At 44.8% G+C, this 27,043-nt stretch overlaps 1 protein-coding gene across 1 annotated transcript in view; it reads right to left on the reverse strand.

Moving 5' to 3' along the window:
• PEX14 (peroxisomal biogenesis factor 14) overlaps positions 1 to 27,043 on the reverse strand; it is a 137,227-nt gene that overhangs the window by 11,818 nt on the left and 98,366 nt on the right. Inside the window, 4 exon segments of the mRNA XM_087702442.1 lie at positions 413 to 515; positions 2,945 to 2,959; positions 2,961 to 3,031; positions 9,866 to 9,988. Coding sequence (XP_087558568.1) covers positions 413 to 515; positions 2,945 to 2,959; positions 2,961 to 3,031; positions 9,866 to 9,988 — 312 coding nt within the window.

The following is a 27,043-nucleotide window of genomic DNA, read 5'->3' on the forward strand; positions in this document are numbered from 1 at the left end:
TGTGCGTGCATGTGTGAAACCAAAACACCCGACCCCAAAGAAAACACTCCCCCAGAAGCAGAAATTAAAAATGAACTTTACAGCCCCCTTCGAAAAGGCTGTCATTTTATTCCCCTTATTAATATTCTGAGGTTGGGAGCCTTTCGGTAAAAACATAATTAATTGAGGCCGCGCCGACAGTAAACAAGCAATTTCAAATTAAACCGAAATGACGGCGGGCTTCATTTGCAAATGTGAACAGATTTCTCAGAGCAGATAAATGAAGTCGCCACATAAAAGTGGGGATGGGAGGAAAAGGTTGGGGAGAAGGGAAGGAAGGAATGAAGGCGAGGGACGGAGGGAGGGGGGGCAGGCGCCGGGAGAGGGGGGGGGTTGCGAGGGGCAGGAGCTGATGGGATCATTAATCTCTTACCTGTCTGCGTCACGCTGCCACTCATCTCGGAGATGTTTGAGTCGATCCTCTGCAACTGTTTCCTGTCTTCCTTGCCGCCCACGATCAGAGGAAGCAGGTATTTCTGCCGAAAAGGGAGGGGAGGGGAAGCGACAGGGGCGGGCGGGTGAGTCGGTTCAAAATCCAGACCGGGCTACCCAAATTCCTAAATCGATGGGAGGTTGCCAAGCATATCACACCCCCAAAAGGGACGCGGGGGCTCAGGGGCTAAGACACTTGAGCTTGTTGATCAGAAAAGGTCAGCAGTTTGGCGGTTCGAATCCCCAGCGCCGCGTAACGGAGGGAGCTCCCGTGACTTGTCCCAGCTCCTGCCAACCTAGCAGTTCGAAAGCACGTTAAAAGAAATGCAAGTAGAAAAAATAGGAACCCCCTTTGGTGGGAAGGGAAACAGCGTTCCGTGCGGCTTCGGGAGTTGAGTCATGCCGGCCACATGACCACGGAGACGTCTTCGGACAGCGCTGGCTCTTGGGCTTTGAACCGGAGATGAGCACCGCCCCCTAGAGTCGGGAACGACTAGCACTCATGTTCGAGGGGAGCCTTTATCTTTTTTAAAGCAGGGTACATTCTTCTTGAGAGTCTCTGCCCCAAGAGGAATTTCAGCTCAGCTGTGCAAGCATTCAACCCCCTCCCCAATAAGGCTTGGATCATTTAGTTCAGAAAGGGAGCGGTTTAGCTCTTCATTCTAGCACTCTCCTCGTTCTACAAAGGGCATTAAAAGTACAGGTGTAGAGAGAGCGTTTTAAAGGGTAATTCTTCAAGGGAGTTTACTACGTTAAAAATAAAATAGGCCCACCACCAAACGGAAGTGCCTAGGGAAATATGTTCTGCACTTTTAATAATACAGCTATTGGTCTCTGCTGCGTGTACGAATTTGCACAGCCCTTAACACTTCATGAATGAAAATGGGGACAGGACTCCTTTTAATACCTAGAGCTCTGCTTCTTACCACTGTCGCAACCGCACGGGCACTGCGATAGGGTGCCTTTATTTGGCGTTCCCAAGAACGCGCCCCATGCGAACAGGGACCAAAACTGAAAGGAATACATTGCCAAAGGAGAGGATCTGGCTTGTAGAATTAGCGTGCTTGTATCTTCAGCTGATAGAAACAGAGGTGTATTTGGGAAGACATGCCACTACGATCCATGGAAACGGGAAGGAAACGGGTGAGTTAGATACTCATCCTGTTCTGACCCCCCCAAAAAGGGTTTTGCCAGGACCAAGACTCAGCTTCTTCCTTAAAAAGCAAGAAGCTGAGTCTTGGTCCTGGCAAAACCCCTTTTATTTACACGAGTGCGAATTCCTTTCATTCACACTCAGCAAGGTTTAGCAAACAGTCTTTCAAAGGAATGTTTATCCACACAAAACCTTATCTCCGTATGGAGAGCTGCTGGATAACTACCGTATTTTTAAGAGTATAAGACGCATCTTTTTCCTTCAAAAAGGAGGCTGAAAATCTGGGTGCGTCTTATACACTGAATACAGCATTTTTGCCTCCTGAAACCCTGCCCCTTCACCAAAATGGCTGTGCATAGCTTTTAGGAGGCTTTCAGAGAGCTCCTGGGGGACTGGCGAAGGGCAGAAATAAGCAAAAAACAGACCTTTTTTTGCTCGCTTTTGTCCCCCCAGCCCCCAGGAGCGCTTTCTAAGTCTCCTAAAGGCTATCCATGTCCTTTTTTTGACAAAAAACAGGGCCTGTTTTCATGAAAAATGGGCTGTTTTTTGCTCCCACACCCCGGAGCACTCTACAAGTCTCCTAAAAGCTATTCATCCCCTTTTTTTGGGGGGGGGAGCCCGTTTTCGCAAAAAATGGGTTTTGGGGGGAAGGTTGCAGAAAGCAAACCCTTTTTTTTTTTTTTTACATTTACCTCTTCAAAATCTTGGTGCATCTTATACTCCGGTGTGTCTTATACTGTGAAAAATACGGTAGTTTCCAAACGCAGGGCAAGGCAAAATTATACTCACAAACAGAACTTTCCACTCTTGAAACGACCGAAGGAACAAATTTCCTGCAAAAATCCCCTCCCCATTTGCTCCCCTTTTGTTTCCTATGGGAGGGCCAATCACCTCCAAGGTCTAGCTTTCTTAGTTGTTCTGGTCTTCTGGCAGCTCTGCGCATACGCACACTGGAAACAGGCTCCAGCTGTTCCTCTGCCTCGCTCCCTCTCTGCCTCCGGTGTAGAACCCTCGTCTTTCCTCAATCCCCAGGACTGGCCCTCACTCAACCTCCACACACTCCGACTCTGCGGCCAGTACCGCTGGCCACCGGCGGGCCACAACAGCTCCAGCTCTTCAAATACGGCAAGAAGAAACATTTTCTGTCTTTACAAGAGAGGACAGGGGAGTGAGGAAGGCAATGTCTATGAACGTGTCTCGCAAAGAGGCCCATCATTTTACGCCTCTTAGTCAGGAGGGTGAAACGAAATGCCCGTTCTGAGAAGCTGGGGTTGAAGGGTGGCTTGGCTTCCTCGCCCCGAGGAAATCAGAACCTCTTACCTTGTAAAGCTGGTGGGAAACCGATTGCAATGCCAGTCATGATAATTGCGAGGGCACCATAATCTCTCCATCTGGAGCCGGGGGGACCTGAGGAGGAAAAGCAGGCAAGCAAAGAAAGGAAGAAAGAAATATATCAGAGGGAGGGAGGGGAAGTCACGTGTCTTCAGAAAGGTACAGAGGCATCTCCTTCCCCGACCCCTTAAGTCAGGGGTCAGCAAAGAGAGGCTCTGGAGCCGCATGTGGCTCTTTCATCCCTCTGCTGTGGCTCCCTGTCGCTCGAAATATGTGTCACAAACCGCCAATGTGCGGCACCTGCCGGCACGCAATTTATTAAGCTTTTCGATCCCCGGTAGGTTTTGTGGCTCCTGGTGTTTTCTTTTCTGTGGGAAACGGATCCAAATGGCTCTTTTGAGTGTTTTAAGGTTGCTGACCCCCTTCCTTAAGTGTTTCAATTGTTTCCCTTAAGGAGGGATAGAAATATCTTCAGAAAGGTTGGAGATCCGATTTGGGGGGGGGGAGGGAAATGGGGTGTGTAGAGGTAGATTCTCGACTTACAACTTAATTAATTTAGGAATTATTTCTCGCACTGGTGACCCTGGCAACATCTCCGTGATCACGTGATCAAAATCCGGGGGGGGGGGGTGTTTGGCACGTATCTACGGCCCTCACCCTGTCCTGGGCTTATGTGACAATCACCATTATGTCATCTTCCGGGCTGGCTTATGACAAGCAAAATCAGTGGGGGAGGGGGGAGGGGGCAGAGTCCACTTGACGAAGGCACGGTTCACTTAACAATTGCAGTGATTCGCTTAACAACGTAAACGGGGGCAAAGCTTCCTTCACCTCACTTAGCGACTGGAATTCGGGACTCCACTGCGGCTGCAAGTCGAGGGTCGCCTGCGTTCCCATCCCCACCTTTCATTGGTAACATCTACCTCAATTCGGGTCTTGTGACCGTCGCAGAAGTTTGACATCTTTATATAATAATTTGGGGAGGCAGAGACCGCCTCCCCCCCTGTCCCCGTCCCCCGATCTCTACTGCTTTGACCTCCAGAAACACACACATCCCGGAGACACCTGTGGGACTCTCCACCCGATCCCACCCCCGCGCTGGCCTCTCACCCCTTCCATCTCCCCCTCTGTTCCCATCATGCTCCTGCTAAGAACATTTTATTGCCCCTTGGTTTTCATTATTAATGAAAAGGGACTGGGATGATATTTCAGAAAGTTCAGGGAGTCTATAAAGAGAAGGAGCCGAAATGCCATTTTGCGCATTTTTTCGGCAGGCGTGAAACAATTTTGTCGGGTGGCAAAAAATAAAAGAGGCCGAGGAGAAAGGGAAGAACTAATTGAAGCGGAGGGTGTGTGTGTATGTGTGTATATGTGTGTGTGTGACTTTGCCATTTGCTTTTCCTGGCTGCAATGCTTGAGGGAGGGGGGAGGAAAGGAAAATCAAACCGCTAGCCAGTGGTGAAATTCAATTTTTTAAAAAACTACCAGTTCTGTGGGCTGACTTGGTGGGCGTGGCAGGGGAATGATACTGCAAAATCTTCATTCCCATGCCGCTCTGGGGCCAGCCAGAGATGGCATTTGCCGGTTCTCCAAACTCCTCAAAATTTCCACTACTAGTTCTCCGAACTACTCAAAATTTCCGCTACCAGTTCTCCAAACTTCTCAAAATTTCCACTACTGGTTCTCCAAACTTCTCAAAATTTCCACTACTGGTTCTCCAAACTACTCAAAATTTCCACTACTGGTTCTCCAAACTACTCAAAATTTCTGCTATTGGTTCTCTGAACTACTCAAAATTTCCACTACTGGTTCTCCAAACTACTCAAAATTTCCACTACTGGTTCTCCAAACTACTCAGAATTTCCACTACTGGTTCTCTGAACTACTCAAAATTTCCACTACTGGTTCTCCAAACTACTCAGAATTTCCACTACTGGTTCTCTGAACTACTCAAAATTTCCACTACTGGTTCTCTGAACTACTCAAAATTTCTGCTACCGGTTCTCCAAACTACTCAGAATTTCCACTACTGGTTCTCCAAACTACTCAAAATTTCTGCTATCGGTTCTCCAAACTACTCAGAATTTCCACTACTGGTTCTCCAAAGTTCTCAAAATTTCCACTACTGGTTCTCCAAACTTCTCAAAATTTCCACTACTGGTTCTCCAAACTATTCAAAATTTCCGCTACTGGTTCTCCAAACTACTTAAAATTTCTGATCGACAAGCTCACCTTTGGTGGGAAGTGCTACCTCTGACATCAGAACAGTAGAAATACTGCAGGATCCAATCTGAATCCAGAAGTTGTAGAATTTCCACCACTGGAAATTTTAAAGAAAATGTTGGATAATGCTTTGTCTGAAGTGGTGTAGGGCTTTCTGCCTAAGCAGGGGGTTAGATTAGAAGACCTCCAAGGTCCCTTCCAACTTGGTTATTCTCTCTTTCGAGATTTAGAATGATGCTTTGCAAAAGACACCTGTTTCCTTCCGATGCCATCCCTTTTTTGGGGGGAAACCCACAAGGAAAATTGTAAAAAAAATTCAGGTCATCTTGAGAAGGCGGTACAAATACTTTCTCCACACACTTTGGCTAAGGAACTCCCCAGAATTTCTATGTAATGAAGCGGGTTCGGAGAGGAGGGTGAGAAAGACTATATAAATTCTATCAATCATTTAAATACTTAAAGCCATCACACCAGCATTTCATAAATGTCGATAGCAGATTTTTTTCCCCCTCCTTGCCTCCTCCTCCTCCTCCTCTTTTCCTTCATCCTCCTCTTAGTCAGGAGGTCCTGTTTAAACTAGTCAGATTGAGTGATGCTCCCTCCAACTAATCGCATGTCAAATAAAAGATATTTTACGTAATAAATTACCGCTACAAGTAATTCGCTTGTCATTTATCAGTTTTATTATCAGTCAGCTCAAGTCTTGTTTCTCTATATTAATCAAAATCAAGGAGTTGGAGGTGGTTTTTTTTTTCTTCTCTTTTTTTAAGAAAGAGTTTTGACACCTCTTGACAGGAAGGGCAGATGTGAAGGGGGGGGAATTCACTGTCACGCGGGTGGTGCGCACAAATTTTCACACACCCTGAGTGTGCTTGATTCGCAATTTGCACACGCCCTGAGTGTGCTTGATTCATTAGTGAACTGGTATCTACTCTGGTCACAAAGAGGCCTGGGGGTTATGTTGTTAGTTGTGAGGTCTTGTCCGACCCATCGCGACCTCATGGACAAGGTTCCTCCAGGCCTTCCTGTCCTCTGCCATCCTCCGGAGTCCATTGAAGCTCAGGCCGACTGCTTTGGTGACTCCATCCAGCCACCTTCTTCTCTGCCGTCCCCTTCTTCTTTTGCCCTCCATCTTTCCCAGTATAAGGCTCTTCTCCAGGGAGTCCTTCCTTCTCTTTTTTTTTTAATTCTTTTTTTTTACATGTTAAAATGTTTTTATTTTCCATTTTTCATTTTCATACAGTCACATATATACTGTGCATAACCGGGGCCATATAACATTAAACAATAATCACAGCAGTTCCTCTTGTCAGCAATACCCCCAGAAATATAAATAAAATAAAACTCAAACTCAAATAGAAACCCAATATACCTCTTCCGCTCTCCATACACCTCTTTCTTCCGCCCCTCTCCAACTTACTATCTTCCTTCCATCATTCCCCTCTACCCTACTTCCCCTCCCCCTCTACCACTCCTCTCTCCCAGTCCACTCCCTCCCTTCCTTCTCACCCTCCCTCCCATCCTCTCTCCCGCCCTCTCTACCCCTCTTCCTTCTATCCCACTCCTCCTCCCCTTGGTGTATTTGGAGTCCTTCCTTCTCATTAGGTGGCCAAAGTATCTGAGTTTCCTCTTCAGGATTTAGGACCTTCTAAAGAGCAGTCAGGGTTGATCTCCTCTAGGACTGACCGGTTGGATGGCCTTGCAGTCCAAGGGACTCAATGCAGGAGTCTTCTTCTCCGGCACCAGAGTTCAAAGGCCTCCATTCTTTGGCACTCAGCCTTCCTTACGGTCCAACCTTCACAGCCATCCATTGCAACTGGGGAAACCATCGCCTTGACTATGCACACTTTTGTTGGCAGGGCGATGTCTCTGCTTTTTAGGATGCTGTCTGGATTTGCCATAGTTTTCCTCCCCAGGAGCAAGCCTCTTTTGATTTCTTGGCTGCAGTCGCCATCTGCGGTGATCTTGGAGCCCAGGAAAATAAAATCGGTCACTACCCCCATTTCTTCCCCATCTATTTGCCAGGAATGGAGAGGGCCAGATGCCATGGTCTTCGTTTTCTTAATGTTGAGTTTCAAGCCAACTTTTGAATTCTCCTCCTTCACCCCCAACAAGAGGCTCTTTCGTTCCGTGGCACGACAAAACCGCGCTCCACTAAAGCGCGCCTGATTAAAGCGCGTTGCTGAAAAAAAGCGCTTTGAAAGCAAGCCGATTCAAGTTAAGGTAAGGGTTAGGTTTAGGGTTAGGGTTAAGGTTAGGGTTAGGGTTAGGTTTAGGGTTAGGTTAAGGGTTAGGGTTAGGTTAAGGGTTGGGGTTAGGTTTAGCGTTAGGTTAAGGGTTAGTTTTAGGGTTAGGTTTAGGGGGGTTAGGTTTAGGTTTAGGTGTTAATTTTAGCTTTAGCGTTCACAGTGTGCTTTTTTCGTCGCGCTGTGATGACGTCAGGTACGCGGTTTCGTCGAGCGCGCTTTAGTCGAACGCGGTTTTGTGGTGGAACCCTTTCGTTCCTCTTCATTTTCTGCCATGAGAGTGGCATCATTTGCTTATCTGAGGTTGTTGATATTTGTCCCGGCAATCTTAATTCCTGATTCGCCTATAAGCCCCGCCTTCCTCATGATGTGCTCCGCCTATAAGTTAAATAGGCACTCACTTGTAGCTGCCAGCTTTTTACACAACAACTCATCATCCTTCCTGGTCCTACAAAGAGGGCGGAATCGGACTATTCATTTACTACAGGGTGGATTCTTGAAAATGTTTTTAAAGAGTCAATTCCTTCTTCCATTTTCAAAGGTGCAGCTTTGAAGCGAATCGTGATTCATTTTCAGAAGGCCCAAGAAATTCCAGCGTGTAAAAATCTTCTGTGTTTGGGCAGGTAGCCCCCGACTTGCAACGGTTCATTTAATAACCACTCAAAGTTACAACGGCACTGGGGGGGGGGAGGCGGAGGAAGTGACTTAAGTGACCCTTTTTCATAGTTACGACCGTTGCACGATCCCCGCAGTCACGTGATCAAAACACAGGCGCAAAATTCAACTGGTTCGTACTTATGACCATTGTGGTGTCCCCTTTTTGCGACCTTCTGACAAGCAAAGTCAAGGGGGAAGCAACATTCCCTTAACAACCGGGTGACGAGGTTATCAGCTGCAGTGATTCGCTTAGCAGCTGGGGCAAGGAAGGTTGTAAAATTAGAGCAAGGCTCGCTTAAAAATGCCTCAGTTAACAACTGAAAGGTTGGGTCGTAAATCGAGGACTACCTTGTAATTCTCAGCCAGCCGTTTTCCCTGACATCCTGTCTTTCTACATGCAGGCAGTTGACTAATACCTTTGTCACCGATTGTATAAAAAAACCACGTTGTGAAGTGAACTGAGCTACCACCGTCTTTTCCTCGATTCAGGAAAAAAAAAACAACCCGTTGTAGAAGACGGTTTGAATTACTTTTCGGATCCAACAGGGAGTAACTTTTACTGCACGTCTGAGTTGTTGCACACAATTAAATTAATTTCATTTCTAGCTCCCCGAGCAGGGAGAACAGCCAAGCTACTGCAAGGGGACGGAGTTATAGTTCATTTCACGACGTCTTTATTGGGGCTAATGAGTGGTCGGAGATTTCTCCCGCGTCTCTTCCCAGCGTCGGCCTGGAACAGGAAATCGGGAGGAATTCCAACTTTGGAGAAAGGGAGATGAAGACGAAGAGATTTCGGATCGCCGGGAAAGAGATGTAGACTTCTCTCTTCAATCGGAAGACGAACTGGCTCTTGGTTCAGCCCTTCAGGAAAAACAAGAAGGCCAAATAACAACCCAGAAATAAAGCTACATGAAAGGGAGGCAGTTCGGCGGGTTCGAATCCCTAGCGCCGCGTAACCGAGTGAGCTCCCGCGACTTGTCCCAGCATCTGCCAACCTAGCAGTTCGAAAGCACGTTAAAAAAATGCAAGTAGAAAAATAGGAGCCACCTTTGGTGGGAAGGGAACAGCGTTTTGTGCATCTTCGGGCATTGAGTCCTGTTGGCCACATGACCACGGAGACGTCTTCGGACAGCGCTGGCTCTTCAGCTTTGAAACAGAGATGAGCACCGCCCTCTAGAGTTTGGGAACGAACCTTTTACACAGCAAGTGCCCAAATTGCAGGTGTGCGCATGCCCAAACTGAGAGGTGCATGCGAGCGCATGAATGTGGAGGTGCACAGGCATGCGTGCATGCGCAGCAGAGACCCAAAGAACAGCTGACCGGCGGGAGGCAGGGCATCCCAACACCGGCAGCACTGCAAGAGGTAAGTTCTTTTTCTTTCGTAAGCTTCTGTTTCGTTGTTTGCAGGGGGGAAAAAACACCACGGAGATGTGACCTGGGGCAATAACGCGTGTGCCAGCAGGGAAGGCTCTGCGTGTAGCATCTGGCATGCCCGCCATAGGTTTGCCATCACGGGACTAGCACATATGTGCGAGGGGAACCTTTACCTTTAGACATAGACACTATTACTGGACATTTGAGATGGAGCAGTAGATGACACATCTTTTTTCTCAAAAGTGAATGGATTTGAACTGTCTCCCTCCAATTTTGTGCCTTTGAAAGCTGTTGGTTTGCAAGCAGCTTTATGGGAGAATAGCGTGTGAAAATTGTCACGTTAAGAAACCTGGGCTTTGGAAAAGTGAACATTCTGGGGAAAGCGGTTTCTGCCAAGGCTTCCACTTACTGTAGGGTGAGAGCTGTGTGGACTGAATTGGCACCAACGGTGGGGGTAGATTGTGGGGCTGCGTTTCCTCTTTCGGGGTGCCCGACTGCTGGAAGGCCAAGTCGATTTCTTCATCGGTGAGACCTGTGGGTAGAAGGAAAGGAAAAGGGGTTTGTAGAAAACCTTCGCTGATTCCTGGCAGTTCTTTACTAATGTACACAAGGCAAGATGAGAAAACTTTATTGTCTTTTTTTTTCTTTACTGTGAGCACACAATCCCAATGCATTAAAAATGAAAATCTGTTACCTGCTCTCAAAAGAAAGTGTATATTAACCCAAATACATACACAGCACACACATATACATGCTATATACATATATAAATATATATATATAAACCATCCAGCTATCCTTCCCTAAACCCCTCCCTCCATTGATCCATCCATCCATCTTTATCTAATCTATTCTCTCTATCTCTATCTACTATCTATCTATCTATCTATCTATCTATCTATCTATCTATCTGCCTGCCTGCCTGCCTGCCTGCCTGCCTGCCTGCCTGCCTGCCTGCCTACCTACCTACCTACTATCTATCAATCTACTAACTATCATCCGTCCGTCCGTCCATCCATCCATCCATCTATCCCTATCTAATCTATTCTCTCTATCTCTATCTAATCTATTATCTATCTATCTATCTATCTATCTATCTATCTATCTATCTATCTATCTATCTATCTATCTACCTACCTACCTACCTACCTACCTACCATCTATCAATCTACTAACTATCATCCATCCATCCGTCTATCTATCTATCCCTATCTAATCTATTCTCTCTATCTCTATCTAATCTATTATCTATCTATCTATCTATCTATCTATCTATCTATCTATCTATCTATCTATCTATCTATCTATCTATCTATCTATCTCTAATCTATTCTATTTATCTCTCATTTATTCTCTCTAATCTATCTATCTATCTATCTATCTATCTATCTATCTATCTATCTATCTATCTATCTATCCCTATCTAATCTATTCTCTCTCGGTCTAATCTATTATATATTTACTTATCCATCCATCCATCCATCCATCTTTATCTAATCTATTCTCTCTATCTCTATCTAATCTATTATCTATCTATCTATCTATCTATCTATCTATCTATCTATCTATCTATCTATCTATCTATCTATCCCTATCTAATCTATTATCTCTCTCTGTCTAATCTATTATCTATCTATTTATCTATCCATCCATCCATCCATCCATCCATTTATCTCTATCTAATCTATTATCTATGCGTCTGTCCGTCCGTCCGTCCATCCATCCATCTGTTAATTTAATCTAATCTAATCTATCTAAATATCCTTATATATAAATCCTCAAGTAACCGAAAGGACCCTGAAATGTCCTCTTTCTACTGGGACCAAAGATTTACTTTTTAAAAGCCTGGAAGCCTAAATCGCTGGCCCTGGTGCCCGACTCAGATTGGATCCTGCAGTATTTCTAACTGTCTTGATGTCAGAGGTAGCACAAGGACATATAGGAGTCCCTCCCCGTGAGATCTGGAAGAACGGTTGCCAGAGTTTCCCAAAACTTCATGGGAGAGGAAAGGGAAATTATTAAAACAGCTGACTGGGAAGCCATTGTCATGAATGACAGCTCAACGCAAATGTAAAGAGCCAGAGGTGGCCTGGTCTGGTTCCACCACAAAACCGCGTTCGACTAAAGCGCGCTCGACGAAACCGCGTAGCTGACGTCATCACAGGGCGACAACAGCGCGGAGACAGAAGCACGCTGTAAACGCTAAACCTAAAATTAACCCCTAAACCTAAACCTAACCCCCCTAAACCTAATCCTAACCCTAACCCTAACCCTTAACCTAATCCTAAACCTAACCCTTAACCTAACCCTAACCCTAAGCCTAACCCTTAACCTAACCCTAACCCTAACCCTTAACCTAAACCTAAACCTAAACCTAACCCTTAACCTAACCCTAAAGCTAACCCTAAAGCTAACCCTAAACCTAACCCTTACCTTAACTTGAATCGGCTTGCTTTCAAAGCGCTATTTAAAGCGCCCTTCTTTCTCCGCGCTGGCTGTTGTCGCCCTGTTGATGACGTCAGCGACGCGGTTTAATCGGGCGCGCTTTAGTCGAGCGCGGTTTTGTCGTGCCACGGCCTGGTCTAACCTGCCCCCTCTATTTTCTCTCCTCTAAGTTAAACATACCCGATATTTTTAAAAACATCCCTTAACAAGAGTTCAGTTCTTCATCATTTGAGTCACCTTCACTGTGAAAATCCCTAGAAAGTTTTCCTGGAAACTTTAGCAAACTATTTCAGCAAAAACAAGTGCTACTCCTGAATTTTGGATTCTCAGGGGTTGGCAAACCCATAATCTTTCACACAGCTGCAATTTAACCTTAAGCAATGGCGTATTAAGTCTTCACTGCCACTTTCCAAATGTGGCTCATTCAATTTCCTTAATTTATCTTTGCGTTTATGGCTGCTTTTGAAATAGTTTTTCTATTGCGTCGCTTCCTCTTGGAAATATATATATATATAAACGAATGGGGGGGAAATATGCACCATCAACTGCAAATGTGTCTCATTTTAATCTGTAATGGTGTGGAAAAAACCCCCCAACAACAACTTGAGAGTGGGGAGAAAACTAACAATAATGTAGGAAAACAGACAGGGAAACAAAAAGCTAATTATTGGGTTAGACGACTAATTAGTCTAGATTGTTTCTGGAGATGGGAATAATTTGCTTCATTTTATGACAAATGCTGAAATAAAAAGGCAAATGGGGAAACAGGTCTGGCTATGATTAGAAGCGACTGGGGCACAGAGCACTGAAGAATATAAAACTGAAGCAGATCGGAGGAAAAAAGGGCTCGAAAGTTTCAAAATTCAGATCGACATGCCACGGTTGAGAAGGCGGTCACTCGGGCCACAAGGATTTCATCCAGCGCTTGGCAAGGTGTATAAAAACCGATGATTTTTTTTTAAAGGATTTTTAAAAAATTTAAATCGGATTTTTTAAAATTTAAATCAGATTTTTTTTATTTAAATCAGATTTATTTTTATTTTTATCAAATGTATTTTAATGAAAATGCTTTTGGAGTAGAAATCTAACTAAAGATAGTTTTCTATTTAAAATGCATTAATAATTTACCGTATTTTTCAGACTATAAGACACACTGGTGTATAAGACGCACCAAGATTTCAAAGAGGGGCTGGGGGAAGGCAAAAACATCAGTTTTTGTGAAAAAACAGCCCGTTTTTCACAAAAATGAGGTGTGGAGGCGGGGCTTCAGGAGGCCAAAAATAGCTGGATTTGGTGTATAAGATGGACCAACATTTCATCACACTTTTGGGGTGGGGGTGGGGTGGAAATGTGTAGTTTATTCAGCTTGAAAGGGGCCTTAGTTATGTAGCATGAGGCTGTCGATTCTGCAATATTGGGACCGTCCGTCAGTCCTCCGCGGGTCGGAGGAGGAGCCACTGCGGGACAGCAGCTCTTTAAAAATTATGATTTAAATCGAGTCAATTTAAATCAAGCCTTTTTACTACCCCGTTTCCCTGAAAAATAAGACCTCCCTGGATAATAAGCCCAATTGGGCTTTTGAGCGGATGCGCTAAAATAAGGGCTGCTCTACATTGTCCAGAATGCAGCCGCGCGAGCAATTGTGGGTGCACCTCGGTACACCCACGTTACACCTATCCTCTGCGAGCTGCACTGGCTGCCTATTGGACTCCGGACATGTTTCAAGGTGCTAGTCGTTACTTTTAAAACCCTACATGGTATCCGACCTGGGTACTTGAGAGACTGCCTCCTGCCAATTACCTCCCTTCGACCAATCAGATCCCACAGATTAGGCCTCCTCCAGATACCATCAGCTAGTCAATGTCGACTGTCAACCTCCCGGGGGAGGGCCTTTTCTGTGGCTGCTCTGGCCCTCTGGAACGATCTCCCCATGGAGATTCGGACCCTCACCACCCTTCAGGCTTTCCGCAAAGCCGTCAAGACCTGGCTGTTCCGGCAGGCCTGGGGCTGATGAGTTCCCAGCCCCACTCGAATTGCTGATTGTTGTGTAGTTTTTAATTTGTCTTTGTATCCTGTTTGTCTCGTTTGTTTTTGTATTGCCCCCTTCCCCATGTGTTTGTTCACCGCCCTGAGTCCCCCCGGGAATAGGATGGCATACAAGTATAATAAATACAATACAATACAATACAATAAGCCCTTCCCCGAAAAGGGGGTTGGTTCTTACCCGAGTTGCCTATTCTCATAGGGTGGAGGTAGCATCCAGACTGGGTTGACATCATCCGCTCACTGATAGGACTAAGTCTGATGAAGCTGTTGCTAAGCAGACCCAGCTTTCGACTCAGTACCTCAGTGAGGACGGCTGTGTCATCGCTTAGCTCCACGGCTATTTCCAACACAGCAGCAGCCATGAGGTGACCACATTCGCCGCCTCCTGCACCTCAAAAATAATAAGTCGTCCCCCCCCGAAAATAAGGCCAAGTGCTTATTTCGGGGGTCAAAAGAAAATAAGACCCGATCTTATTTTCGGGGAAACACAGTAGTGATTTAGATTATGATTTAAATGGTCATTTAAATCGACTTGATTTAAATGAAATCCACCCTGGCGCTTGGGGAAGTCATTTTGACAAGACGGATTGGGGAAAATGGCGGGAACACCTCCCCTTCTGCTACAGTCAGAACATCTGGGGAAAACTTGGCCAACAAGAAAGAAAGAAGGGGGAAGAGAAAGTAAGAAAACCAGCTGCTGACCAGCACACGTAAAGGAAGTCCTGCATCTGGGCTGGTGTTTTTAAAAGAAAAAAGAAGGAGAAGACACACATTACAAATGAAAAGATAAATGTGGTTTATTCGCCTTGAGCCCCAAGGCCCCTCATCATCGGTCACAGGGAAATGTTACGTGGAAAGAAAAACTGTGGAAATCAAATACGAGGAGAGTTGTGGGAACGAAAACTGGATCCCAGCTTGGGTTTGAGACTCGGCAATGAAAATTAAGGAGGGCTGGCCATAAGAGCAAGTTAACCAAGTTAGTCAAGATGAACAAACTACTGTAGGGAACAAACTACTGTAGGTCCAGAAATTCCTGGGTTGGCACGTAAGATTGTCTTCTTATCTTCATGAGATGAGATGGCAGGGGATGTTGAAAAAGCCAAAACATGAAAATTAATGATAAAGAGGACTACTGTAAGCACAACAAAAGTGGATCTATTCAAGGCTAGAGGCCTTTGAACTCGGGTGCTGGAGAAGACTCCTGCGAGTCCTTTGGACTGCAAGGCCATCCAACCAGTCAGTCTTAGAGGAGATCCACCCTGACTGATCTTTAGAAGGCCAGATCCTGAAGAGGAAACTCAAATCCTTTGGCCACCTAATGAGAAGGAAGAAGGACTCCCTGGGAACGATGGAGGGCAAAAGAAGAAGGGGACGACAGAGAATGAGGTGGCTGGATGGAGTCACCCAAACAGTTGGTGTGAGCTTAAATGGACTCCAGAGGATGGTAGAGAACAGGCAGGCCTGGAGGAACATTGTCCATGGAGTCGTGATGGGTTGGACACGACTTTGCAACTAACAACAACAACTGTAGGCTCATGTAAGATTAATCCCAGCCCTTAAAACTAATCCAGATTTCCACAAACATTCAGCCCTTTCAAGATTTAGCACCCTTCCCATCAGAGGCGGCATTCAGACGGTTCGGACCGGTTCACCGGCTCTGTGCCATTCTATTTAGGCATGTTTTCAAGCCACGCGCATATGTGCAAGCCACACGTGTGATCAAAGCAGATGCGTGGAAGGCCGAGAAAGTGCTTCAGAAGGAATGGGACTATAGACACAAATCTTTTAATCTAATTTTATCTTCCAGATACAGCTGCTTTAATGAGATGGTCCAGATACAGCTGGTGTAATGAGATGGTCCAGATACAGCTGCTTTAATGAGATTGTCCAGATACAGCTGCTTTAATGAGATGTTGCGGGAAACAAAATCGACTCAACGAGTTAAGACTTTCCACAGTTTCAAACTACAAGCTTATCATTTTCCTTGCACTTAAAGCAATTTGGCAACTGGAGATAAGGGTTAAATAGTTAAATGTAACAGTTTTCTCCTGCTGACTGGCCAGACACGATGGTATTTGTAGTCCCAACCTGTCTGGAGGGGATAATCTGAGATAGGGAATGCTGTTTATTGGGCTGAGGTTTTCCACCCATCATTAAAATGCCCATCATTACTAAGAAGCCATTTCAGTTTTATTTATTTGCAAATCCCTCATTACAAAGCCCATTGTAAGAATGGAGTAATTAAAACGTTCCCAATCAAATGCCCACTTCCCATTCGGAAAAAGCATTTGCGATAAATATTATCATTAAAGATTGCTCGACAAACCACAGAGAGATCCTTGGTTCCCGAGGTCTCCTGGAAACTGGAAAGCTCAGGAAAGAAATATCTATGGTTAGCCATCCCTCCTCCTAGCTCAATTCACATCCTGTTCGGAGGGGATCAAGAGATAATTTTTTATTTCTGTGCATTAATCTGGTCATATTAACCGGCAACAATGGGATTAGCCAAAGCACTGCAGCTTTTATTGGGGATTCTCGTAAAATAGAGGGAATCTATCTATCTATTTATCTGTTTGTCTGTCTGTCCGTATCAATCTATCTATCTATCATCTACCCATATCTATCCATCTATCATCTATTTATATCCATCCATCCATCCATCCATCCATCCATCCATCCATCATCTATCCATCTTCATCCATCCATATGTATGTATGTATATATGTATGTATCTATCTATCTATCTATCTATCTATCTATCTATCTATCTATCTATCCATCCATCCATCCATCCATCCATCCATCCATCCATTTACCTACCTACCTACCATCTATCCATATCTATCCATCCATCCCTCTCTATCTATCAACCCATATCTATACATATATCATCTATTTATATCCATCCATCCATCCATCATCTATCCATCTCCATCCATATCTATCTATCTATCTATCTATCTATCTATCTATCTATCTATCTATCTATCTATCTATCTATCTATCTACCTACCTACCTACCTACCTACCTACCTACCTACCATCTATCCATCCATCACTCTCTATCTACCCATATCTATCCATCTATCATCTATTCATATCTATCCATAATTTATCCATATCCATCCATCCATACATCTATATCATCCATCCATCCATCATCCATCTATCTATCATCTATCCATCCATCCATCCCCCCGCTCTCTATCCATATCTATCCATCCATCATCTACCCATATCTATCATCTATTCATATCCATCAATCATCTATCCATATCCATCCATCCATCCATCCATCCATCCATCCATCCATCCATCCATCCATCCATCCATCCATCATCTATCCATATTTATCTCTATCCATCCATCCCTCTCTATCTGACTGTCTATCCATATCTATCCATCTATCTATCATCTACCCATATCTATCCATCCCCATCCATATCTACCTACCTACCTACCTACCTACCTACCTACCTACCTACCTACCTATAATCTATCTATCTATCTATCTATCTATCTATCTATCTATCTATCTATCTATCTATCTATCTACCTACCTACCTACCTACCTACCTACCTACCTACCTACCTACCTACCTACCTACCTACCATCTATCCATATCTATTCATCCATCCATTCCTCTCTATCTATCTTCCCATATCTATCCATCTATCATCTATTCATATCTATCCATCATTTATCCATATCCATCCATCCATCCATCATCCATCCATCCATCCATCTATCATCTATCCATCCATCCATCCCCCCGCTCTCTATCCATATCTATCCATCTATCTATCATCTACCCATATCTAGCCATCTATTCATATCCATCGATCATCTATCCATATCCATCCATCCATCCATCCATCCATCCATCCATCCATCCATCCATCCATCATCTGTCCATAGCTATCTATCCATCCATCCATCCCTCTCTATCTGTCTGTCTATCCATATCTATCCATCTATCTATCATCTACCCATATCTATCCATCTATTCATATCCATCCATCATATAACCATATCCGTCTGTCCGTCTATCCATCCATCCATCCATCCATCCATCCATCCATCCATCCATCCATCCTTCCTTCCTTCCTTCCTTCCTTCCATCATAGAAAGGTGTTTTCTATGAGTACACCTGTGGACACCAGATTACTAGAAAAGTAAGGTTTCTAACCAATCAAACTTCCTTGAGGCAAGTAGGATATTCCTACTTGCAGCTGAGTAGAGCAATCATGTTCACAAGCAAGCAAATCACCTGCAGATGTTTCCCCCCTGAGAAACATCTGGATCACCATTCAGGGCAACCAAAGGCTAGATAAGACCAGCTGTCTGCTTTTTTTTAAACTCTCCAAATACTGTTTTGTGTTCCCTATTGAATCTTCCTTTATTTTTTTCTTTACTGGTGGTCCTCAGCTTACCACTATTCATTTAGTGGACCATTTGAAGTTACAAGGGACACCCCCAAAAGAGACTTTGGATCGTTTCCCACAGTTACGACCGTTGTAGCATTCCCCGTGGTCGCGTGATCAAAACTCGGGTGCTTAACAACTGGCAAGAGACTGGACAGCCACTGGTCTGCAATGGAAGAGGCTCTCCTGCTCGAGCAGGGGGTTGGACTAGAAGACCTCCAAGGTCCCTTCCGACTCTTATTATTCTATATTCTAAATATTTATGGTCGAAGTGTCCCGGGAGTCATGTGATCGCCTTTTGCAAACTTCTGGTAAGCAATGGGCAAACCAGGTTCATATATCAAACGTTTTACTTAACAACTGCAGTGATTCACTTAACGGTGACAAGAAAGGGCGTCAAATGGGGCGAAGCTCACGTCCCAGCTGTCTCGCTTAGCAGCGGAAATGTTGGGCCCAATTGGAACCGTAAAAGTCAAGGACTACCTGGATACAAATATGTCTTTCTCCCCAGTTGATGCATCAAGCAAGCAACACATCCTGCAAGTTTCATGTTCTGAAGAAGACTTCTGTGGAGTCTGAAGTCTACATCACTTTTACCAATACAATATTTTCCAACAAAAAGAGACAGAGGAGTCCAATTTGCACAAGGACTCCTGCCTGTTACAGGTGAATAAAGAGGAATCATGAATAGGGAACGCAATTATCCCAGGTAGAGTACCTTTACAGCTTACATTGTTTGGGTAGAAAAAGTTATGTGAGTCTTGCTCATGGCTTCAATTTTTTAAGTGCAAAGATAAAAGTTCCCCCCTTGAACTTTTTGGGCTAGTCGTTCCCGGCTCTAGGGGGCGATGCTCATCTCCGTTTCAAAGCTGAAGAGCCGGCGCTGTCCAAAGACGTTGCGGTGGTCATGTGGCCGGCATGACTCAACTCCCAAAGGCGCATCGAATGCTCTTCCCTTCCCACCAAAGGTGTTTCCTGTTTTTCTACTTGCATTTTTTACGTGCTTTCAAACTGCTAGGTTGGCAGAAGCTGGGACAAGGGAGCTCACTCCGTTTACGCAGCGCTAGGGATTTGAAACGCCGAACTTTCTGGTTGACGAGCTCAGCGTCTTCGCCTATGAGTCACCGCATCCCCTAGAATGTGTAGCATGCAGAGAAAAAGCCTGGATTTCTCAAACCATTTAGAAGTGGATAGATAGGATGAGAAAACTTTCAGACACATTCATTTCAGGTCACACCTGAGTCAGTGAGAAATCTTGGGATTGTAAACATTTTCCCAGAGTCAAGTGCAGAATGAAAACAATTTCTCTTTTCCCCCCAAACAACTTGGCAAATTTCTACCTTAATTCCAATATCTCAAGGGCTGCCCCAAAGAAGAAGGAGTCAAGCTATTCTCCAAAGCCCCTGAGGGCAGGACAAGAAGCAAGGGATGGAAACTAATCAAGGAGAGAAGCAACTTAGAACTGAGGAGAAATTTCCTGACTGTTGGAACAATTAATCAGTGGAACAGAAGTGCCTCCAGAAGTTGTAAATGCTCCAACACTGGAAGTTTTTAAGAAGAGATTGGACATCCATTTGTCTTAAGTGGTGCAGGATTTCCTGCCTAAGCAGGGGGGTTGGACTAGAAGACCTCCAAGGTCCCTTCCAACTCGGTTATTCTATATTCTTTTTTTAACTTTTTTATTATTTTTATTTATTCTATATTCTAATACTTCAATGAAAAGAAAGACCAGGGGTAGCATGATAGCAGCATTCCGCTATCTCAAGGGCTGCCCCAAAGAAGAAGGAGTCAAGCTATTCTCCAAACCACGGGAGGGGAGAAGCAATGGGTGGAAACTAATCAAGGAGAGAAGCAACTTAGAATTAGGGAGAAATTCCGTGACGGTGCGAACAATTGATCAGTGGAACAGCTTGCTTCCAGAAGTTGTGAATGCTCCAACACTGGAAGCTTTTAAGAAGAGTCTGTAGAACCAGTGGTGCGGGGTTTCCTGCCTAAGCAGGGGGTTGGACTAGAAGACCTCCAAGGCCCCTTCCAACTCTGTTATTCTATTTCTATTTCACGCTTGTTTGAGAAAATTCCTAATTCCCAATGCGGTTTTTCCTTTCTCCCTTCTGTCCCTGGGCCTCATGCTTTCCCCACCAAGCCCACCCTTGTGGTCTCTTGCAGAAGACCACCATCCTCCCCTCCTCCAAAGATTGAAAGGTACAATACAGAAAAGCTGCAAATTCTTGCCTTGGGAAGAAAAAAAAAAATCTCCTCTCTGACAAGGCGGCTGTTTCCTCTGCGTTGTTTACCATCACCCTTGACTAATGCGGACTCTTTTTATTTTTTATTTTTTTGTTTTAAATAATCTCATGCAAATTAGACACACACTTCCTTCCAGTTGATTGCTATCTGCAAGGAATAATATAACCACCAGGACAGAGTCGGGGAGAAAGACGGGAGGAAAACAGGACGTGATTTCCCCACCCCCCCCTACCCCACCCCTCCCCGCTCAATCGCTCCATCCATCTATCTTTTCTTCTTGCAAGATGCCAGGGATGCACGAAACGCCTTTTCCTCTCCCAACACTTTTTAAAATATATATATATATATATTTCCCCCCCCCCCCCACATTTAGGCAGCATTTGCATAAAGGAGCTGAGCAGCCTTGCTGTCTTTTAAGAAGTTTGCTGCCACCACCAGACAGACTGCTTACTTTAACCACGGCGGCATCCCCCCCACCCACCCACCCCCGGGGGGAATGACGTACTGTTATTTTTCGGAGTATAAGACACACCAAGGTTTTGAAGAGGCAAAAAAGTTTTTGCATTCTGCGGAGCTCCCAAAAATGCCCCATTTTTCGCGAAAATGGGCCCGTTTCCCCCCCCCCTCAAAAGAAGGGCATGAATAGCCTTTAGGAGGCTTGTAGAGTGCTCCTGGGGGGGGTGCCCCCCCCCAAATGAGCAAAAAAACGGCCAGTTTTTTGTCAAAAAAGGGCATGCATAACCTTTAGGAGGCTTATAGCAGTGTTTCTCAACCTTGGTAACTTGAAGATGTCCGGACTTCAACTCCCAGAATTCCCCAGCCAGCATTCGCTGGCTGGGGAATTCTGGGAGTTGAAGTCCGGACATCTTCAAGTTGCCAAGGTTGAGAAACACTGGCTTTATAGGGTGGTCCTGGGGGCTGGGAGAGGGGCAAAATTGAGCAAAAAACGGTCTTTTTTCTGCCCTTTCTAGCCCCCAGGAGGACTCTATAAGTCTCCTAAAGGCTATGCACGGCCATTTTGGTGAAGGGGGCGGGGTTTCGGGAGGCCATAAATGCTGCATTCAGTGTATAAGACGCACCCAGATTTTCAGCCTCTTTGTTGAGGAAAAAAGGTAAATATGAATTAACAAAAAAGGCATCTATGGCTAGGAAGAGTCGCCAGAAAACAGAAGGGCCAGGAAAAGCTTCAAGTCACAAACGCACCACAAAATAGAGCCCAAAGTACAGAACAGAATAACAGAGTTGGAAGGGACCTCGGAGGTCTTCTAGTCCAACCTCCGAATTCCATCAGCCAGTCAATGCCGACTGGCGACCACACGGAGGAGAGCCTTCTCTGCTGCTGCCCCGGCCCTATGGAACGAGCTCCCCATGGAGATCCGCACCCTCACCACGATCCAGACCTTCCGCGCAGCCCTCAAGATCTGGCTCTCCCAGCAGGCCTGGGAATAGGTTTCCAATCGCCCGCCCGAGTGTTTGATTGCTGAATGAAAGTTGTGTTTTATTATTTTTCTTTTGTTCACCAATTGTTTTGTTTTGACCTTGCACCTCCCCTCCCCTGTGGTTGTAAGCCGCCCTGAGTCCCCTCAGGGAAAAGGGCGGCATATAAATCCCAATAAACCTCAAACCTCAAACCTCAACCCACTGCTTAGGCAGGAAACCCTATACTATTTCAGACAAATGGCTATCCAACATCTTCTTAAAGACTTCCAGTGTTGGGGCATTCAGAACTTCTGGAGGCAACTTCTGTTCCACTGATTAATTGTTCCAACTGTCAGGAAATTTCTCCTCAGTTCTAAGTTGCTTCTCTCCTTGATTAATTTTCACCCATTGCTTTTTGTCCTCTGCCCTCAGGTACTTTGGAGAATAGTTTGACTCCCTCTTCTTTGGGGCAGCCCCTGAGATATTGGAAGACTGCTATCATGTCTCCCCTGGTCCTTCTTTTCATTAAACTAGACATAACCCAATTCCTGCGACCGTTCTTCATATGTTTTAGCCTCCAGTCCCCTAATCATCTTTGTTGCTCTTCTCTGCACTCTTTCTAGAGTCTCCACATCTTTTCTACCTCGTGGTGACCAAAACTGAATGCAGTATTCCAAGTACGGCATTATAAAGTGGTATTAACACTTCACGTGATCTTGATTCTATCTTAAAAACGTCCAGTGTTGGAGCATTCACAACTTCTGGAGGCAAGTTAGAATAGAGAATAGTTGATGTGTGTGCGTTCCCCAAACCGTGCGTGTGCATTCCCCAAACTAAGTTGTGTGCACGCTCACAAACATGTGCCTGCGCGGACATGCATGCATGCACGAACATGCACATGCGTGCATGTCTGTGCACGCATGCGCAGCAGAGACCCAAAGGCCAGCTGGGAGGCGGCGCATCCCCACACCGGCAGCGCAACAAGACCCGTCTCTTTTGTGACCTTCTGATTCGTCTTTTGCAGGGAAATAGAAGCTCCCAAAAGAAATGCCAGAGATCTGACTTGGGGCGACAGCGCATGTGCCAGCAGAGAGGGATCTGCGTGCCACCTCTGGCACGCCCGCCACAAGTTTGCCATCGCGGATATAGAATATAGAGTAAACAAGTTGGAAGGGATCTTGGAGGTCTTCTAGTCCAACCCACTGCTTAGGCAGGAAACCCATCACCACTTCACACAAATGGATATCCAACATCTTAAAAACTTCCAGTGTTGGAGCATTCACAACTTCTGGAGGCAAAGTTGTTCCACTGATTAATTGTTCTCACTTGTCAGGAAGTTTCTCCTTAGTTCTAAGTTGCTTCTCTCCTTGATATTTTTCAGGTGCTTGATGGAGTCTAGAGTTTTTGGCCAAAGAAATAAAAAAAATACAACCTCTGGCTTCTACTGGGCCATTCAGACAAACAAACAAAAACTCAATTCTTTTCCTGGCTTTGATGCCTGCCTGTCTGGTGCCTGTCTGGCGTTTTGCAGATGAATCTCCCTGCAATGGGAATATGTATATATATATTTTTTTTAAAAAAAAATCCTGATCTGTCAATCACCATCTCTCCCACTCAAGCAAGTTGGCAGCAAACTTCTCACCAATTCCTCTTTGGCACCGATTCGGCTACTGTTGTGTACTTTCGGGCTTGCCTAAGGGCGCATCCTGGAACACCGCAGCCAACTCCGGGTTCTTAGCGAGCAATCCCCTCGGTTTGTTTTCTTAAAAGTTCCAATTCCCTGGCTTAATTTCCGGGCGTTTGTTTGTTTTAAAACCATTTTGAAAACAAACCATTAAAACACACACAGATGCACTTCGTGGGGCTTTCACCGCAAATGTTTCAGGGCCAATTCATAAAGACGCTGAAGAGGTTGTGGCTGGAAGTGGAAACGGGTTCTGTGCGAGAAGCACCGAAGACCTTTGATGTGGGCAGAAAGGGTCTGTTCCCAAACCAGACGGGGATCCCCCCACTAGGGATGGCTGTCTCTGGAAGAAGGGGCTACATTGGCTGCCCTCTTGACCCTCCCATATCAACAAGTCTTTTGCTGATTGCTCATTTGTACCCTATGACTATCATTAAGTGTTGCACCTTATGATTCTGGACGACTGTATATGTACGTTTTTGTATTGAAAGACAAACTCCTTATCTGCCCAATCACACTTGGCCAATAAAGAATTCTATTCTATTCTATTCTGTCTATATTCTACTCTATTCTATTCTAATTCTATTCTATTCTAATTTTATTCTACTTTATATTCTAATTCTATTCTACTCTATTCTAATTTTATTCTACTCTATATTCTATTCTATTCTAATTTTATTCTGTTCTATTCTATTCTAATTTTATTCTACTCTATTCTCTATTCTATTCTATGCTATTCTATTCTAATTTTACACTATTCTACTCTATTCTAATTTTATTCTATATTCTATTCTATTCTATTTTTATTCTATTCTACTCTATTTTAATTTTGTTCTACTCTATATTCTATTCTATTCTAATTTTATTCTACTCTATATTCTATTCTATTCTAATTTTATTCTACTCTATATTCTATTCTATTCTGTTCTACTTATTCTATTCTATTCTACTCTATTCTAATTTTATTCTACTCTATATTCTATTCTGTTCCATTCTAATTTTATTCTATTCTACTCTATTCTATTCTACTCTATTCTACTCTATTCTAATTTTATTCTACTCTACGTTCTATTCTATTCTGTTCTACTTATTCTATTCTATTTTTATTCTACTCTATATTCTATTCTATTCTACTCTAATTTTATTCTACTCTACATTCTATTCTATTCTATTCTATTCTGTTCTACTTATTCTACTACTCTATTCTAATTTTATTCTACTCTATATTTTATTCTATTCTACTCTATTCTAATTTTATTCTACTCTATATTTTATTCTATTCTACTTATTCTATTCTACTCTATTCTAATTCCCCTGGGAGGACAAATGAAAGGGCAGTTGAGCGGTTGTATTTAGGATGCATGAAATTCAAGTACGCAGATTGGGCACCATTGTGGAGTGTGTGTGTATGTGTGTGTGCGTGCGTGTGCATGCATGCTTCTGTGTATATAACAGCCTTGCACTTGAGCAATGAATGGGCGACTTGTCGTCCTACATCGGTGAGCGGTGCCAAGATTTAAAACTAAACTGGATTTCACTTCATTGACCCCGGAATAAAACATGTTGAAAAGAGTCACTTTTAGACATGCAGTGCATCCCATTTTTCTGCCAATTAAAAAGATGTGATTTGACAAGTGGGCACAGTCAAGGATTTTTTTGGGGGGTGCTTATAAACTTGGGGAAGTCAGCGGCGCACTTCTAACGGTGCCTTGATAGGATAGGAATAGAAATAGGATCTCCGTTGGCCCATTTGGAGAAGACCTTAAAAAGTGGATGGCAGGCGCTTCCATGCAAAATGATAAGCAATGGGGCAATTTTACCACTATTTCCCCAGTTGCAATGGATGGCTGTGAAGGTTGGACCATAAGGAAGGCTGAGCGCCAAAGAACGGAGGCCTTTGAACTCTGGTGCTGGAGAAGAAGACTCCTGCATTGAGTCCCTTGGACTGCAAGACCATCCAGTCAGTCAGTCCTAGAGGAGGTCAACCCTGACTGCTCTTTAGAAGGCCAGATCCTGAAGAGGAAACTCAGATACTTTGGCCCCCTAAGGAGAAGGAAGAAGGACTCCCTGGAGAAGAGCCTCATGCTGGGAACGATGGAGGGCAAAAGAAGAAGGGGACGGCAGAGAAGGAGGTGGCTGGATGGAGTCACCGAAGCAGTCGGTGTGAGCTTCAATGGACTCCTGAGGATGGTAGAGAACAGGAAGGCCTGGAGGAACGTTGTCCATGGGGTCGCGATGGGTCGGACACGACTTCCCAACTAACAGCACAACGACCACCATTTTGGATTCTTCTCGATTCTCTACCGCTTGATTAAACCACAAGAGTGCCCAGGGTGCTCCACTCTGCCCTGCCCTTAAAGAAAATGGGGGAAAGTCTTGGGGTTTTTGATATCTCCTACTGATGATGTGCTACAGAGAACCTCGCGGGTTCAAAATCGGCTCAGTGGAAGAAGCAAAAACCAACCCATTACCCCATGGCTAGGGCAGTGTTGGTGAACCTTTTCAGCACCGAGTGCGCGTGTGAGCGAGAGTTGAGCCGCTCTGGCACGCATGCACACGCCGGGAGCACGAACTTCCAGGTTCTGGTGTGCATGTGTGCGTGAAGGCCAGGGGACCGGTGCATATGCGCATGTCAGAAACTGGAAGATAATATGCTCGGCCTAGGCATCCGCATTGGGTGGCTGCTCTTCCGATTTCTGCCGCTCCCACGTGTGGGAAAACCAGCTGGCTGAGTGCGCTGTAACCCGGAAGAGCAACAGGAGACAGCTCTGCGTGCCACTTCTGGCACGCGTGCCATGGGTTTGCGGTCACGGGACTAGGGGATTCAGATGGAACAATATACTTGGTTAATACCTAGGATGTTGACAGCAACCCGTATCAACCATCAGTGCCAGTCGGTGATATTTGTGATACATTTTTAAATGTTCAGTTGACTCAGTTTCATGTTTAATGCAACGGAGGAAGAGGGGGGAAGGAGGGAGGAGGGAGGAGGAGGAGGAGGAGGAGGAGGAGGAGGAGGAGGAGGAGGAGAGAAGAAGAAGAAGAAGAAGAAGAAGAAGAAGAAAGAAGAAAGAAGAAGAAGAAGAAAAGAAGAAGAAAAGAAGAAGAAACTTGGTTAGGATGTGACAGCAAACCCATATCAACCATCAGTGCCAGCCAATGGTATTTGTGATACATTTTTAAATGTTCAGTTAACTCAGTTTCATGTTTAATGAATAAAAGAGATAATAATACTAATAATGGAGGAGGAAGGAGGAGGAGGAGGAGGAGGAGGAGGAGGAGGAGGAGGAGGAGGAGGGGGAGGAGGAGGGGGAGGAAGAA

This window comes from Thamnophis sirtalis, unplaced genomic scaffold (assembly GCF_051295495.1).
Source record: "Thamnophis sirtalis isolate CommonGarterSnake01/CBP01778 unplaced genomic scaffold, rThaSir2_p1.2 scaffold_15, whole genome shotgun sequence".
Taxonomy (NCBI): Eukaryota; Metazoa; Chordata; class Lepidosauria; order Squamata; family Natricidae; genus Thamnophis; species Thamnophis sirtalis.